Source organism: Melanotaenia boesemani, chromosome 11 (assembly GCF_017639745.1).
Source record: "Melanotaenia boesemani isolate fMelBoe1 chromosome 11, fMelBoe1.pri, whole genome shotgun sequence".
NCBI classification, from domain to species: Eukaryota; Metazoa; Chordata; class Actinopteri; order Atheriniformes; family Melanotaeniidae; genus Melanotaenia; species Melanotaenia boesemani.
In genome coordinates, this window is record NC_055692.1 from 17,765,765 (window position 1) to 17,778,425 (window position 12,661).

The following is a 12,661-nucleotide window of genomic DNA, read 5'->3' on the forward strand; positions in this document are numbered from 1 at the left end:
AAAGGCAACGGGTGCAGATGAAGCATTCAAAAACATTAAAAATAATAAATTAATAAAGACAGAAAAGGCTAAAAATAGAAGTAGATAAATGCAAGAAATAAAAATTACAGTGTGAGGGAGAAACAGTTTTAACAAAAGCCAGAGCAGGTGTCCAAATGTTTTCTTGCTTTGTGTTTGTTTTTGTTTGTTGTTCTAAAGAATATTTTCTTTGTTTTCTATTGTTTAACTTAACTTAATAAGTGAAAAAAAATCTAACTTTTTGGTATACAACTTGAATGGATGCACTTCAGTGAAGAAAGCAGCATCACTGCACATGAACATATCATGTCTGATGACATGAAAGTCATGCATGACTTTCATCAAGTTTTCTGACTAATAAAAATGACATTAATGCTTACTTTTTGATTTGCTGTTACTAATACTAATCAGCAATTAAACAAATGACCATTTAATTATTAAGTGCATGGTTTCCAGTGACTGTCGTCTCTGAAACACACTTGCCAGTAAACAAAAAGGAACAAAAGTTAAGAGTTTAGAGGAATGTTCTTTGTGACATCTCAGCAAAGCTCAACAAATGAGATGCAGGTTTCTATAGAAGAATCTTAATATTCTTAGAAACAGTTAGCAAGTGGATTTTAAATCTAACATGTTGATAATTTATAAGAAACGGCAATCTGTGTATCTGGGGGTGGCAGAGGGAGAAGAGGAGGGGCAGCAATATGAGTAGTAATTTACTCAGTTAAAAGCCAAATGGCAGACAGACTGTCGCCCTGCGTGTTATCGCTGAGATTCGCACTCTGCTCGTTTTCTGACTATATTTCCCTGTTTGTGTGCATGTGTGTGTGTGTAGTTGTTTGTGCATATACACACAGTTGGGTTGTAGCATTAGAGTACCAGCATCATCTGTACATTTTTGTTTATAATGCAACGTAAATGGTGGAGACTTTTACAAGATCTTGTACGTGTACATGATTGCTGATTAACTGACATTATAGTTACTAACTGTTGGTGGATGTTTATGTGTAGCTGCGTGTGTTAGAGTTCCATGTGCCTTTACTTGCGCTTTTGTTCCCATGTGAGTGAATATGTGTGTTTTTATTGAATCTTGGGAGGCTTCATTGCACTCATCAGGATATCAGTGTTGAGAAATGGCAGTGTCAGTAAAGTGACAGTTGTGTGTGTGCTCGCCAGGATTGATGGACCTTACTCTGACAGCAGCCATATTGCGTAGAGAGAGAAGGATAAAGGGATGGAGGGTGGAACAAGGGGAGGAGTGTTGTAGCCCCCTCATCCTCGCAGGTTAATATTGACACAGCCTGGGCAGATACAGCGCCTGAAGCTTTCATCAATCACTTTCAGTGGACCCATGCAAATACACTCTCACACAAACAGTGAGAGGGACCACACACACACACACACACACACACACACAGAGCCTATATGAACACAGCACAGACTAAAAATACAGACACACATTCAAACATTATTGTACTATTTGAACATGTTGAATGACGTGGATTCCAGTCAGAAATGTAGAGGGCAAACTTCCATTTTCAGTTCATCTAAATGTATATTTCTCTTTCTTTGTGACACTTCCATTTAAATATGTGCATCAACAATTTTAAGAACTTCACAAAGCAAACAGGCAAGCAGTTGTACAACAAATCAAGATTAATCAAGCAAATATGTTTTCAAGTATCACTTTACAACACTTTATGTGTAACCCTGCGTGGCAAATTATGGTTGCAATAACATTGTTGTTAATCATTTCAGAGAGAAAGAAATAACAAGTTCCCTTGACAAACAAAACAATTAATTAATGCAACTTTCCATCCATCAATCATTGTGTGTGTCACTGAATTACCATAATCTGTGCATGGTGGCTGTTTTAAGAGCAAACAGTTAATTTCCAAACAATAAATCACAAAGTGTCTCTCTACCCCTCTGTGCGCTTTGACAGCTTTGTATCACAGACGCAGACTCACATGAAGCCACTTTTACCAAATTAGATTAAATCAGATGTGCAATAAAAGCAAAAGGTCTAACAAAGTTAGAAACTGCTGTAACTGCATGGGAGGAAATATTAGCTGATAACTGTAAGGCTGCTGTAACAATGATAATATTTTACATGTTTATTTTTTATGTTTTTTGTTTGTTTTTTTTTTTTGTTTTTTTTATCTTTTAGGACTGGCATGGTTATGTGGATAGACTGAAATCACTCAGTTATCAGCATGGCTATGATGGTCTTGTGGTTCTCTTGTCCATCAACGATACAGTTCACCATCCTCGCCAGCAGGTGGCAGTGTACTCAACCAACACAGATGTGCTGAACCAGGTAAAATCAGACCAGCAAAATATCCATGAAACACAAGCATTTCATTAAAAGACAAAGTTATGCATCTGTTTTTCAAGTGTTAAATTAAAGTAGAAATGCAGAATTAGTTTGTTTCAATCGATATGTGTGTGTGTGTGTGTGTGTTTTTTTTTTTTTTAAAGGAAAATATAGGATTTTAAAATAAGTGACTCTCATTACAGATATGCACTGAGCTGGAGGAGTCATCCAGCTGGTCACTTTCCAGTGAACTGGAGGACAGGGAGAATCTCCAAATCTATCACATTCCCATAAACACCTCTTCATCCTCTGGTACTCCTCTTCTGCTGGAGGAAGAGATCTGGGGCCTCCTCAAGGATTTTGTCGACCGACGGAGCTCAGTATTAGCTTGCCACCCCAGCAGCAGGACCTCTTCTACGGAAGGAGTAGCAGGCAGTGTAGAGTTTTCCCAGGGATCATCTGGCATCAATGACATGGATGGTTCTGACACAGAAAGAGCTGAAGAAGGCGGTGGCGATGTGGTGGCTGTAGCAAGGTATAAAAAGTGTCAGTTAAACCTTTAGACTGAGAGTTATTCATGAATTTAAACATTAATAGTGTTGTTTCATCTGTGTAAGTAGGGTGATGGCAGAAGGCGAAGAGAACACAGGAGCTGCAGGAATCAGTACCAGTGGGGAGCTATTAAGTCCTGACAGCGGTATGACCACCATTCGTAGCAGCCGGTCCTCCAAGGAGAGCTCAGTGTTCCTCAGTGATGACAGTCCGGTTGGTGAGGCGCTAGCAGGTGGTCAAGCTGCGGGGCCAGGTGGATTCTTCCTGAGAAATCCCTCTCCCCTTGGGTTGTCATCTCTCTCTCCTCCGGTCCCACCTGAGAGGAGGAAGCACCGCTCCGGCAGAAATAAGAGTGACAACTTTGATCCATTTAGTTTAGACCCATCTCACAGCAGTGAACACCAGACGCCAGCAGGGGGGGGACTAGTCAATTCTGGAGTAGGAGATGAAGGTTCGAGAAGAGCAGGAAGCTCCAGCTTATCGGAGCTTGATGAGCTAAGCCTATTAGATTTCTCTGCTCCCAGCTCATTAGGAGGGTTTGAAACTGGAATTTATTCAATTGATCACCAGGGCCAGTTTTATGGACAGGAAATGATTGACACTATGGTTCCCCCAACCCCAGTGAATAGCCTGGTAGGAAGTCGTCCGCCCAGCAGTTGCGGTGTCAGGTTCTTCCCAGAGGATGTCGTTGAAAGGATCAATGGCCTACAACACAAAGACAGCGTGTCATCATCCTTGTCAGAGACTTGGGATGAACTTAGCTTTGATGCCCAAGGAGCAATGTCCTCAAGTGATAATAGTGCCTGGAATAGACCCAAAGACTCTGAGAGCTCTCTGAACATTGTGGACTCAGTCAGTGATGTGAGAGAAAAAGAAAACAAAGAGGAAATCTTAAAGGCTGAGACTACTCATCAGAAAGCAAGAAGTCTTGAACCTCAACTTAGTCTAATCACTGAGCAGACTGAATCATGTCAAAACTGGAACCCGGACACACTTCTGAAGGATCAGTGGAACCCTGTCACTTTGGCTTGTCTTCAGCTGACACCACCTGAGGATGAAGTAACTGGAAATTACAAAGCTGGTGTCGCTGCACGAAAAGAAGAAACACCCTCATTGTCAGTAACAAAAAAAGCATTAAACAATTTAACACCAGACACATCTAAAGAAGAAGATGATGTTATCCAAGGCAAAAAGAGAGACCAACAGTTGGAGCTTTTAGACTTCTGGACATACTCGGCTCAGAAGGGTTTTCTCAAATCAGATAGTGGAACCACCACTTCTTACCCTGAATCACTAGATATGTGGAATATGACAATCCGGGATGACAGTCTATCGCCTCTTACTACCCCTGAAAATCTGTCTGAAAACTCAAGCTCCTTCAGTGGGCTGAACCCCAATTTTAGGACAGACACATCTGCAGAAAGTCCAATACGATACTCTGATGGTGGAATGGAGATGTGGAACACAACCATACAGGAGGACAGCTCCTCCACAACAACCACCCCTGAAGGACCTGAAAATGGAAAAGACGTTAATCACATGAAATCATTTGATACTAGTGAATTACTTGAGACACATGGAAGCAAACAGGCAGATGAAGACAAAGGAACAGAAGACAAGGTTGTTTGTAAAACACATAGCCAGGTGCCTGAAGAAACTGAGTGGAGAATTAATGAACATAATGTGAAAATAGTGATAGAGGCTGCAGATGGTGTAACAAAGGGTGAGGAAACAGACAATGAAGACATGCAAAGTGTTCAGAGCCAGTGGTCAGAGTCCATCTTGAGGGACTCTGAATCTAAGCACTCAAAAGATGAGACTTCATCTCCACAAAGTACTGACATGTGGGACTTGCCTGTCCATGGCATTGTCACATCCACATCCGAATATGACAATGTAGGAGCAGGAGCATGGAGTCGAACATCCTCCCCTGACAACTGTGCTAGCCTTGTAGTAGACATGATACAGCTAGAGGGACAATCTAGCCCTTTTATAGCTCTGACCAAACCTAATCTAAGTGATGACATGCAGAATCAGTACCAGACTCTTGGTGCTCTGAGAAATGCAGTATCTTCAGATGAAGACCAGACATCCAACCAGGTTTTCTTGTTTGACGGAGGTCTGACTCAAATGACTGAGAACTGGGAAAGGCAAATTAAGAATAATTATGAAAAAGCAAGCAGTGGTGGATTGGATGAAGCTGACTGGAATGAGCAATCCAATGAACATTCCCCATTTGTTGTGGTGGACAACTTTTCTGACACTCAGCATATTTCCGAACATCTGGAAGAAACTGTTGAAACCCAAATACAGACAAGCCAGTCGTTATCCCCAAGCTTTGTGGATTGGGACAGTTTCAAGAAACATGATGGCTTAGAATCAGCTTCATCACACCTTCCAATCAAAATAACCCACTCTGAAGATGACCCTGTTACTGGAAACCATGAAGGGGCCAACAACAATAGCAGTGGAAATTTACAAGACAAAATAATAGAAGCTATATCTCTGGGCTCCAGCCCAGGGGGAGAAAGAGATGCACTGAATAGCCCTGACAACCTTCACACATGTCAGGATAAACTTGGGTCCAGTTCTGATGGAGATTCATGCTCCGGCTTAGAAATGGAATACATTGTGGTCCCTGGCACTGTAAAAGAAATAAATAAAGAGTGGCCTGACAACAAAGGAACAGCATTCAGCATTATGAACTGTCCTAGCCCACATGATCACCAGGAGAACACAGTGCAGAGTAATCAACACCAAATCAGAGGAGCTGACAGTACATCTGGTGCAGAACCAAATGAAGCTGTCTCAACTTCCCATTACCAAACTATCCTTGATGAGGCCACTGAACATCGCACAGTGTCAGAAACTACCAGTTCTACCCAATCAAAAACTAACTCTGCATCAAGACCAACAGAAGGAGTAAATTCCGAAAATGAGTCGAGCACTGTGGCCCGAAGTGTGTCACCATCATTAAGGTATCCGTCAGATCACTTCCTGAAAACCAGGGAGGAAGTTTATGTCCATTCACAGATCTCAATGGAGGATTCAGATGAGGGTGGACAGTCCCCATCAGCGCCTCCACCATGCACTAATTCTTTGGGTGACTTTCAAGTCTGGGGGGATCAGCTAGTAAGACAGGACACTTCTCAAACCACGTCTGAGCCACAGTCCCCTGTACTTACTAACAGTTCAGTCTCTCACACCAGCTCTCTGATCGGCACCCCAGTAAATGAATTGTCCGTTTCTACTGACATAGGACTTGGCTTACCATTCTCTGGAGATTTAATGGAGGAAGAGTGTGATGAGGATGAGCTTGAGGAAGAAGTTGATAAAGAACAAAGAGAGAAGGAGGAAAGACAAGAGTTTGGATCTTCTGACTTACTGAGCTTTAATGAGGTCCTGGTTGGAGGTTCCTCATTTCAACAAACAGATTTACAAACATCTGAGCCAAAATGGGAGGGGTATCTACTGAACAGAGAGGACTACAATGACAGACACCCCAGGAAGACAGATGATTGTGTAAAATGGTCTATTGAGCAACGGCGTGAAGATCATAAAACTTCTGACAATAATTATTCACTTGTTTTAAGGTAAACCTCAAAATCAAATTTGATACATCTTCCCACTTCTCTTAATACAAGAATTTATTTTGTGCTGATTGATAGGTTATCATGAAAGATCCACAAGCAGATTTTTAGCATATTTGCTTTTGTTCACATTAGATTTTTTATTTTCAGACTACTAACCACCAGTGAACAAACATGCTGGTCCACATATGTGCCAGTGCTGCACATACAGACCCTCATCCCTTTTCACACCTCCCCCGCCACGCTCTTCTTTCTCTGTTGTTGTTTTTGTTGTTGTTGTTTTTTCATTTTGATTCTCTAAAGTTTTCTCACTAGAATATCTCAGAAGATTACTAGCATTTATTATCAGACTGTCAAATTTGGGGGTCTGGAAAGTCATCCCGAGGAACTGAATCCACGTGTGTCTATTGTTTGCACATGAAAGTTTAATGTCTTTTTAAATGAATGAATGAATTTGAGATTATAAGTGTGTACATGTGCATGGGAGTGTATTTTATGTGTTCAGCGGCAAGGTCTGATCCACAGCTCTGTGTGTGTGTGTGTGTGTGTGTGTGTGTGTGTGTGTGTGTGTGTGTGTGTGTGTGTGTGTGTGTGTATGAATCTGTTTATGCCTCATTAAATATGCATTACCTGCCTCATTACAGCTGGAGTCCCTCCACGGCTAATGGAAACCGCTCCCCTAGCTTTCCTACAAGGTGCTGGTGTGAGTGTGTGTGTGCAGCTGTGTGTGGAGGTGTTTGCATAGGTTACATCAAGTGCAACAGAGAATAACTTGTCAATGTAACTTCAACTTTACATTTGCAACTAATGTATAAATTTATGTCTGACTGAATGCTGTTTGAGGTTTTAGTTTTAAGGCAGAAATATAATTTTATACATTTTGTGTGGATTTAAACTTTGCAGATAGTTTTATTCACAGTTATCCTGGATATAAACTTTTTTTTTTACACCTTTCTTGTAAAACAGTGTGTTTCGGGTGTCCCCGCCTCTCCCACTTTTTTAGTTAGTTCATCTTTGCATTTTCCTTTCAGGTTTTTGTCCCTCTGCTTGTATGTTGAGAGAAAGAAGTAAAGGGAAGGCAGCAGGAAAGAGAAAGTAGCTGTGGGCAACAAGTATTTTTAAAAATAAGCCACCCTTAGTTTGAAGCAGTACTTTTAAGTTCGACTTATGCCACAGCTGTATTGTTTTTATTACAGCCTACCATTGCTGTTTATAATTTTTGTTAGATGAGCATCAGTACTATTAATGGTAATATTACTTTTGAATGTCACTTTTATTCAATATACAACATGGAATTTATGTGTTACTCCAAATTTATATATGCCACAATTAAGAAAAAGACTTAAGCAAAAGATGAACATATGTATTCTAAATTATAATTCCTCCAGCCTGCCTCCTTACTCCTTTCGCCTCCAATTGCGTTTTATGAAATAAATCATCCTTCAACACCTACTATATAGAGAACTAAATAGATGCACTGGTTTGACTGAGACTAGGAGTCTCATTCTTTCTTGCTAATGGTGCACTTTCTCCCTGTTTTCTCGGGGGCTTTTCTGTGTTTTGGGGACATTACTGCTATCTGTGGATTGGTGAAATAATTTCAAGAATTTTTATTATTTCCTATGATACTATTCATACATGAGCCTTTGCACACACTACCAGTCAAAAGTTTGGACACCCTAAAAGAGGGATAGTGTGTATTTCATAGTTTGTATGTGTCGGCTAACATTTTCTGTAATACATCAATCTGCTTAAGTACTTTTCAATAAGATGGATATGTCTCAGTGTGTTCCATGTGTACTTGCACTGATCCATAATCTCTTGTTCTCATAACAGAAGACACCAAGATGTGAACTCGCTACATTCATTTCAGCCTACCAATGAAAATGCTGCATACCAGTGGACAGAAAGTCAAAACGCAACTCAGGGTCAAACCAAGTACGGTTACAACTACCACCACATTGACCAAAGAACTGAAAACCAGAGCACCTACCCAGCCTGTGCAGATACCAAATCAAATAACAGTCAGGAGAATACCACAGACGTCTATGCTGAGTTTACAAGTGATGTCTCAGCAATACAATACAGTTCTGAGCAGACTGAGAACTATTTTGAAGCTGGAACAAATGCTCAGTACACTCTGGATGATGCACCTTCCAAATGTCAGTACATGGCTGAAACCCAGTATCAGCATGACCCTATGCGCACATCTGAGCTCCAGTACTCTCAACAACAAGCTGATAGCCGAAGTCCATATGAGTCAGAGCATGTTCGTTATCAGTATGATGGACACCAGTTCTACCAATCATCTGACCATCCCGAGACAGAGGACCATGCACAATATGTGCCAGAGGGATATGTTCACTTTCTATTTTCAAGGTAAGTTTTACTCATTTAGACTATATGAGCACCTGCTCACCGAGATCCATTATTAGTCCAATCTGCAAAACCTTTGTGAACTAGCCTTAGAAAAAAACTTGTTTGAAACCATTTTTTCTTTTTTATTTTCTTTCTTTCTTTCTTTCTTGGAAAAAGGATTACTTTTTACATTGTAGGTGTAAGAAAGAGAAGGAGATGAATGCTGGTTTTTCACGGGTTTTGACCTGCATTGCTGTTTTTAACCACAAGGGAGCAGCACAGATCAACTTAAAACTGATTATTTACTTATTTATTTATTTTTTGAGTGGATTAAAGGGCTGTCAGATGAGGCAAACATGGGCATACTGGGAAACTTGTACTGGGATGAGTGTTATTTTTCTGTAACTACAGGACAAGATTTAAAGGGGGACTAGGGCTGAGTTCTTCAGGAAAAGTACCCCTAATGAGTAGGGATCAGGTATATCTTAAAACAGTATTCCCATGCCCATATGTACACTAAAGCATTATTTTCATTAGTCATGTATCCTGTCCATATCGCCTATTTATCAACATAGCTTCAAATGAATTAGATTTACAAGATTAAGGAAGTACAAAAAGTCCACCCAAAATCTATTTTTTTTTCTGAATGATTTGTTTATAATTAAAGTCATGCTGTAGAGTTAATATTCAGTTAAAGTATTCAAGTATTCCTGAGTGCTATATATGCATTAGTGTGTGTTTATTCTGCACTTTAATTATTCCCATTAGCAGTTGCAGCGTGGTGCTCGTTTTGCCCCAGTTTGCAATTATGATGACCCACCTCCTCTTTGGGATACATGACCCTCCCCTGTTTGTTACTCTGTGTGTGTGTGTGTGTGAGAGAGAGAGAGAGAGAGAGAAAGAGAGAGATAGTGTGTATGCATAAATGCACAATAGACATTTCCATATTTAACTAGTCATGTGACTGATTGTGGAGAGTCTGGTTCTCTCTACAATCAGTCTCCAGGCTAGGAGATTACAGGATGCGAGAAAGGTAGGTGCCCATAAACAGATTTTTTTAAAAAGGGAAAAAGAAAGCTTGTGTGTTTCTTTGTATCTGTAATTGTGTGCACTGGTCTCTCTGTAATGCTTTTCTCTATTGTTATCAGGCCTTATGCTAATCAGAGACTGTTAGAGGGGCTTTGGTTGGGGGGAGGTAGTAACACTGCTCAGTATTGTGTCCTCAGCCCACACGTGCAGCCTGGGAATAAGGCAGCGAGTCAGTTTCTCTCCATCTGCTTTGTCACATCTGAAATATTTTACATCCAGAGTCAAGTGAACAGATTGCAAACTCCTTGATTCAGTGACATGGGAACATTTTGCTTATTTTACTTTTTAGATAGATGAGTTTCTTCATCTTGTTTAGCCCAATACTGTGTGTAGTTGTGCCTCTGGTGGCACTGGTCATAGCAATGATAATTTATGTAGTGGCTCATTATTCTATTTCTGTGCCTATGAGCAGACACTCCCAGGAGGGAGTTGGTGCAGCAGGGATGGGCTCCAGTGAGGAAACTGCTGAGGAGCTGAATAACAGAGAAGGTTTGAATTATTTTCATCTATTAAAAAGTTAGAAATGTTTTGTTCTTTCATTTTCAGTGTTTATTCTATATATTGAAAGTAAATGCTCTAAGGTATAAGATTAAAGATAAAAAATATAAATTACAAATAAATGTTTATTATGTTGTGTGGTGGATTTCAGAGCCAATGTAGGACTTTTTTTTTTCTTCTTTAACTTCATAAAAAAAGCGACTGCTTTGAGTTGTGACTTTTTATGAGGCGCTCACAAGTTAACCCACAGTACTGACGATTAAACTAATTCTGTCTGGACAGACCCACCCTCCTCAGCAGATACATCAGGTGGGTCTAATCAGAGGAGAAAGCTGGCAGCTCCGCCAATGAATGTGTCACTGGACCACAGTGATGGATCTCTCCTCTCAGAAGATGCTCTGGACACGGAAGACGAGGCCTTGGATACTGGGGATGATCTGGACGTTAACATTGATGACATGGACACACCGGATGAGGCAGACTCAATGGATTTCAATGCACATGGTAAACTTTTTGATTAAATGTAAACGAGGTACATACTGACTTCAAAATGCTGTTTTGTGTATACGTTTCATTACATATAGCCCATCTCACCTTCAAAGGCAGATTGTAGTTGTTGACACATCATTTACTTATCTCAGTATCTTTTTCTTGACCTCTATGAAAAGGAAAAAAACTGTAAAACTCAGAATAAGAAAAGTACTTATATTCTTGCACCATCCTCTTCTCAAATCTGATTTGTCAGTCGTTCTCTCCACCATATGTTGTCCTTAGAGATTAAACTGTCAGTATTTTTTATAACTACTGTATGTCATTTTCTTAAACTCATATCATCAATGTCACAAACAGCAGACTCACAGGAGTCAGCTGATCTGGCTGCGGTTGCAGCTTCAAGTGATGCTGTCGCAGGCCATCGAGCAGCAGAGGTGAGCAGGGACAGTGGGCTGTGGAGGAGCGTGGTAATCGGGGAGCAGGAGCATCGCATTGACATGAAGTGCATCGAGCCATACAAAAGAGTCATTTCTCATGGAGGTACACAAACACAAATAAATCTAAAATCAGTTTCTTACATGTTTCATAGTTTCTGGTGATTTGATCTGTCTAAATCTTCTCTGTTCCAGTGTACCGTGTCATTTTCCCCTTTATGTTTTGTTCGAAGGCGTTTTTAGTGTTGGAAAAGCCTGAATGGCAACGAAATACTGTACCACTGCAACTAAAACGAAGAGCTTTTTTTAAGGCTGTACCTCTGAAACTAGTTTAGTTTTTATATAAATCTGAACAGTGGAGCAACCATGAATTAATTTGGCTAAATTTGATTAATTTTAATTAATTTTAGAAGCCAGGACAGTGAAATAAAATGATCATTTTTGTACTTTTAAAATGTTTTTTGTTTTGTGTTTGTTTTTATACCCATGATGGTGTTGGGATTCAGCTATTTTGATCATTCATTCAGTTTTGTTATTATTTAAATGTCTCCTGTTTGTGGCTAAGTTTCTTTTTCATCATGTGATTTGTTCCGTTTTGCTTTCCATCATCATTTACATGTGTTAGACCTGTTTTTGTTGCTTCCCTGTGCTTTGCTTTACCAATCAGATCCTTGTGTACACCTCTTGTTTGTCACACCAGCTTCCTGTCTGCTGTATTTGTGTTCTTCCTCTATTTAGACTGAAACAGAGCCACATCAGTTTAAAGGGACACAACTCTGCCCAGCTCTTTTCCATAGAGACCCCATTTAGTATTGCATGTACTGGGCAAAAGCTGAGAAAAGTCCCTCACAAACACCCAGCTATGATAGACATGCGAGAAACAAAAATTCTATTCTATTAATATTGTCTTTTCTGTAAGGGCTTTCAAGCTGTTTATTGAACAAGATGAAAACAGCAGCTTAGAACATTAAAACATTTTCATGAAATATTTTTTGCAACTCATACCTGGTGACAGTGCCATCTTTGTGCATGGGTTTGTGTTTTGTTTTCAGGGTATTACGCTGAAAAGAACGCCATCATTGTTTTTGCAGCGTGTTTCCTACCCGACAGCATCTGTGACAATTATAATTATGTAATGGAAAACCTTTTTCTGTAAGTAAAGCTTCTCCACATTCCTATCTCCACAAGAACATGTAGACCAAAATATCCTAGCGGCCACCATCATTAATTAGCTGCATGAAACATTTCTCTTCTTTTCATGAGAATTGGAGCCTGACTAGAACATGGTTGAGAACAAAGTTTCGATTATTTAGACA

At 40.0% G+C, this 12,661-nt stretch overlaps 1 protein-coding gene across 11 annotated transcripts in view; it reads left to right on the forward strand.

Annotated features, from left to right (window-relative positions):
- Window positions 1-12,661, forward strand: part of LOC121648453 (protein prune homolog 2-like) — a 106,265-nt gene that overhangs the window by 17,581 nt on the left and 76,023 nt on the right. For 7 of the 11 annotated variants that reach the window (XM_041998572.1, XM_041998570.1, XM_041998577.1 and 4 more), the window contains exons 7-16: window positions 2,186-2,335; window positions 2,536-2,867; window positions 2,950-5,175; window positions 5,212-6,477; window positions 7,119-7,169; window positions 8,311-8,853; window positions 10,334-10,410; window positions 10,702-10,923; window positions 11,269-11,451; window positions 12,398-12,497. In XM_041998572.1, coding sequence (XP_041854506.1) covers window positions 2,186-2,335; window positions 2,536-2,867; window positions 2,950-5,175; window positions 5,212-6,477; window positions 7,119-7,169; window positions 8,311-8,853; window positions 10,334-10,410; window positions 10,702-10,923; window positions 11,269-11,451; window positions 12,398-12,497 — 5,150 coding nt within the window. The remainder of the gene's footprint in view (window positions 1-2,185; window positions 2,336-2,535; window positions 2,868-2,949; window positions 5,176-5,211; window positions 6,478-7,118; window positions 7,170-8,310; window positions 8,854-10,333; window positions 10,411-10,701; window positions 10,924-11,268; window positions 11,452-12,397; window positions 12,498-12,661) is intronic. The other 4 variants (XM_041998575.1, XM_041998571.1, XM_041998576.1 and 1 more) reach the window with 4 other exon arrangements.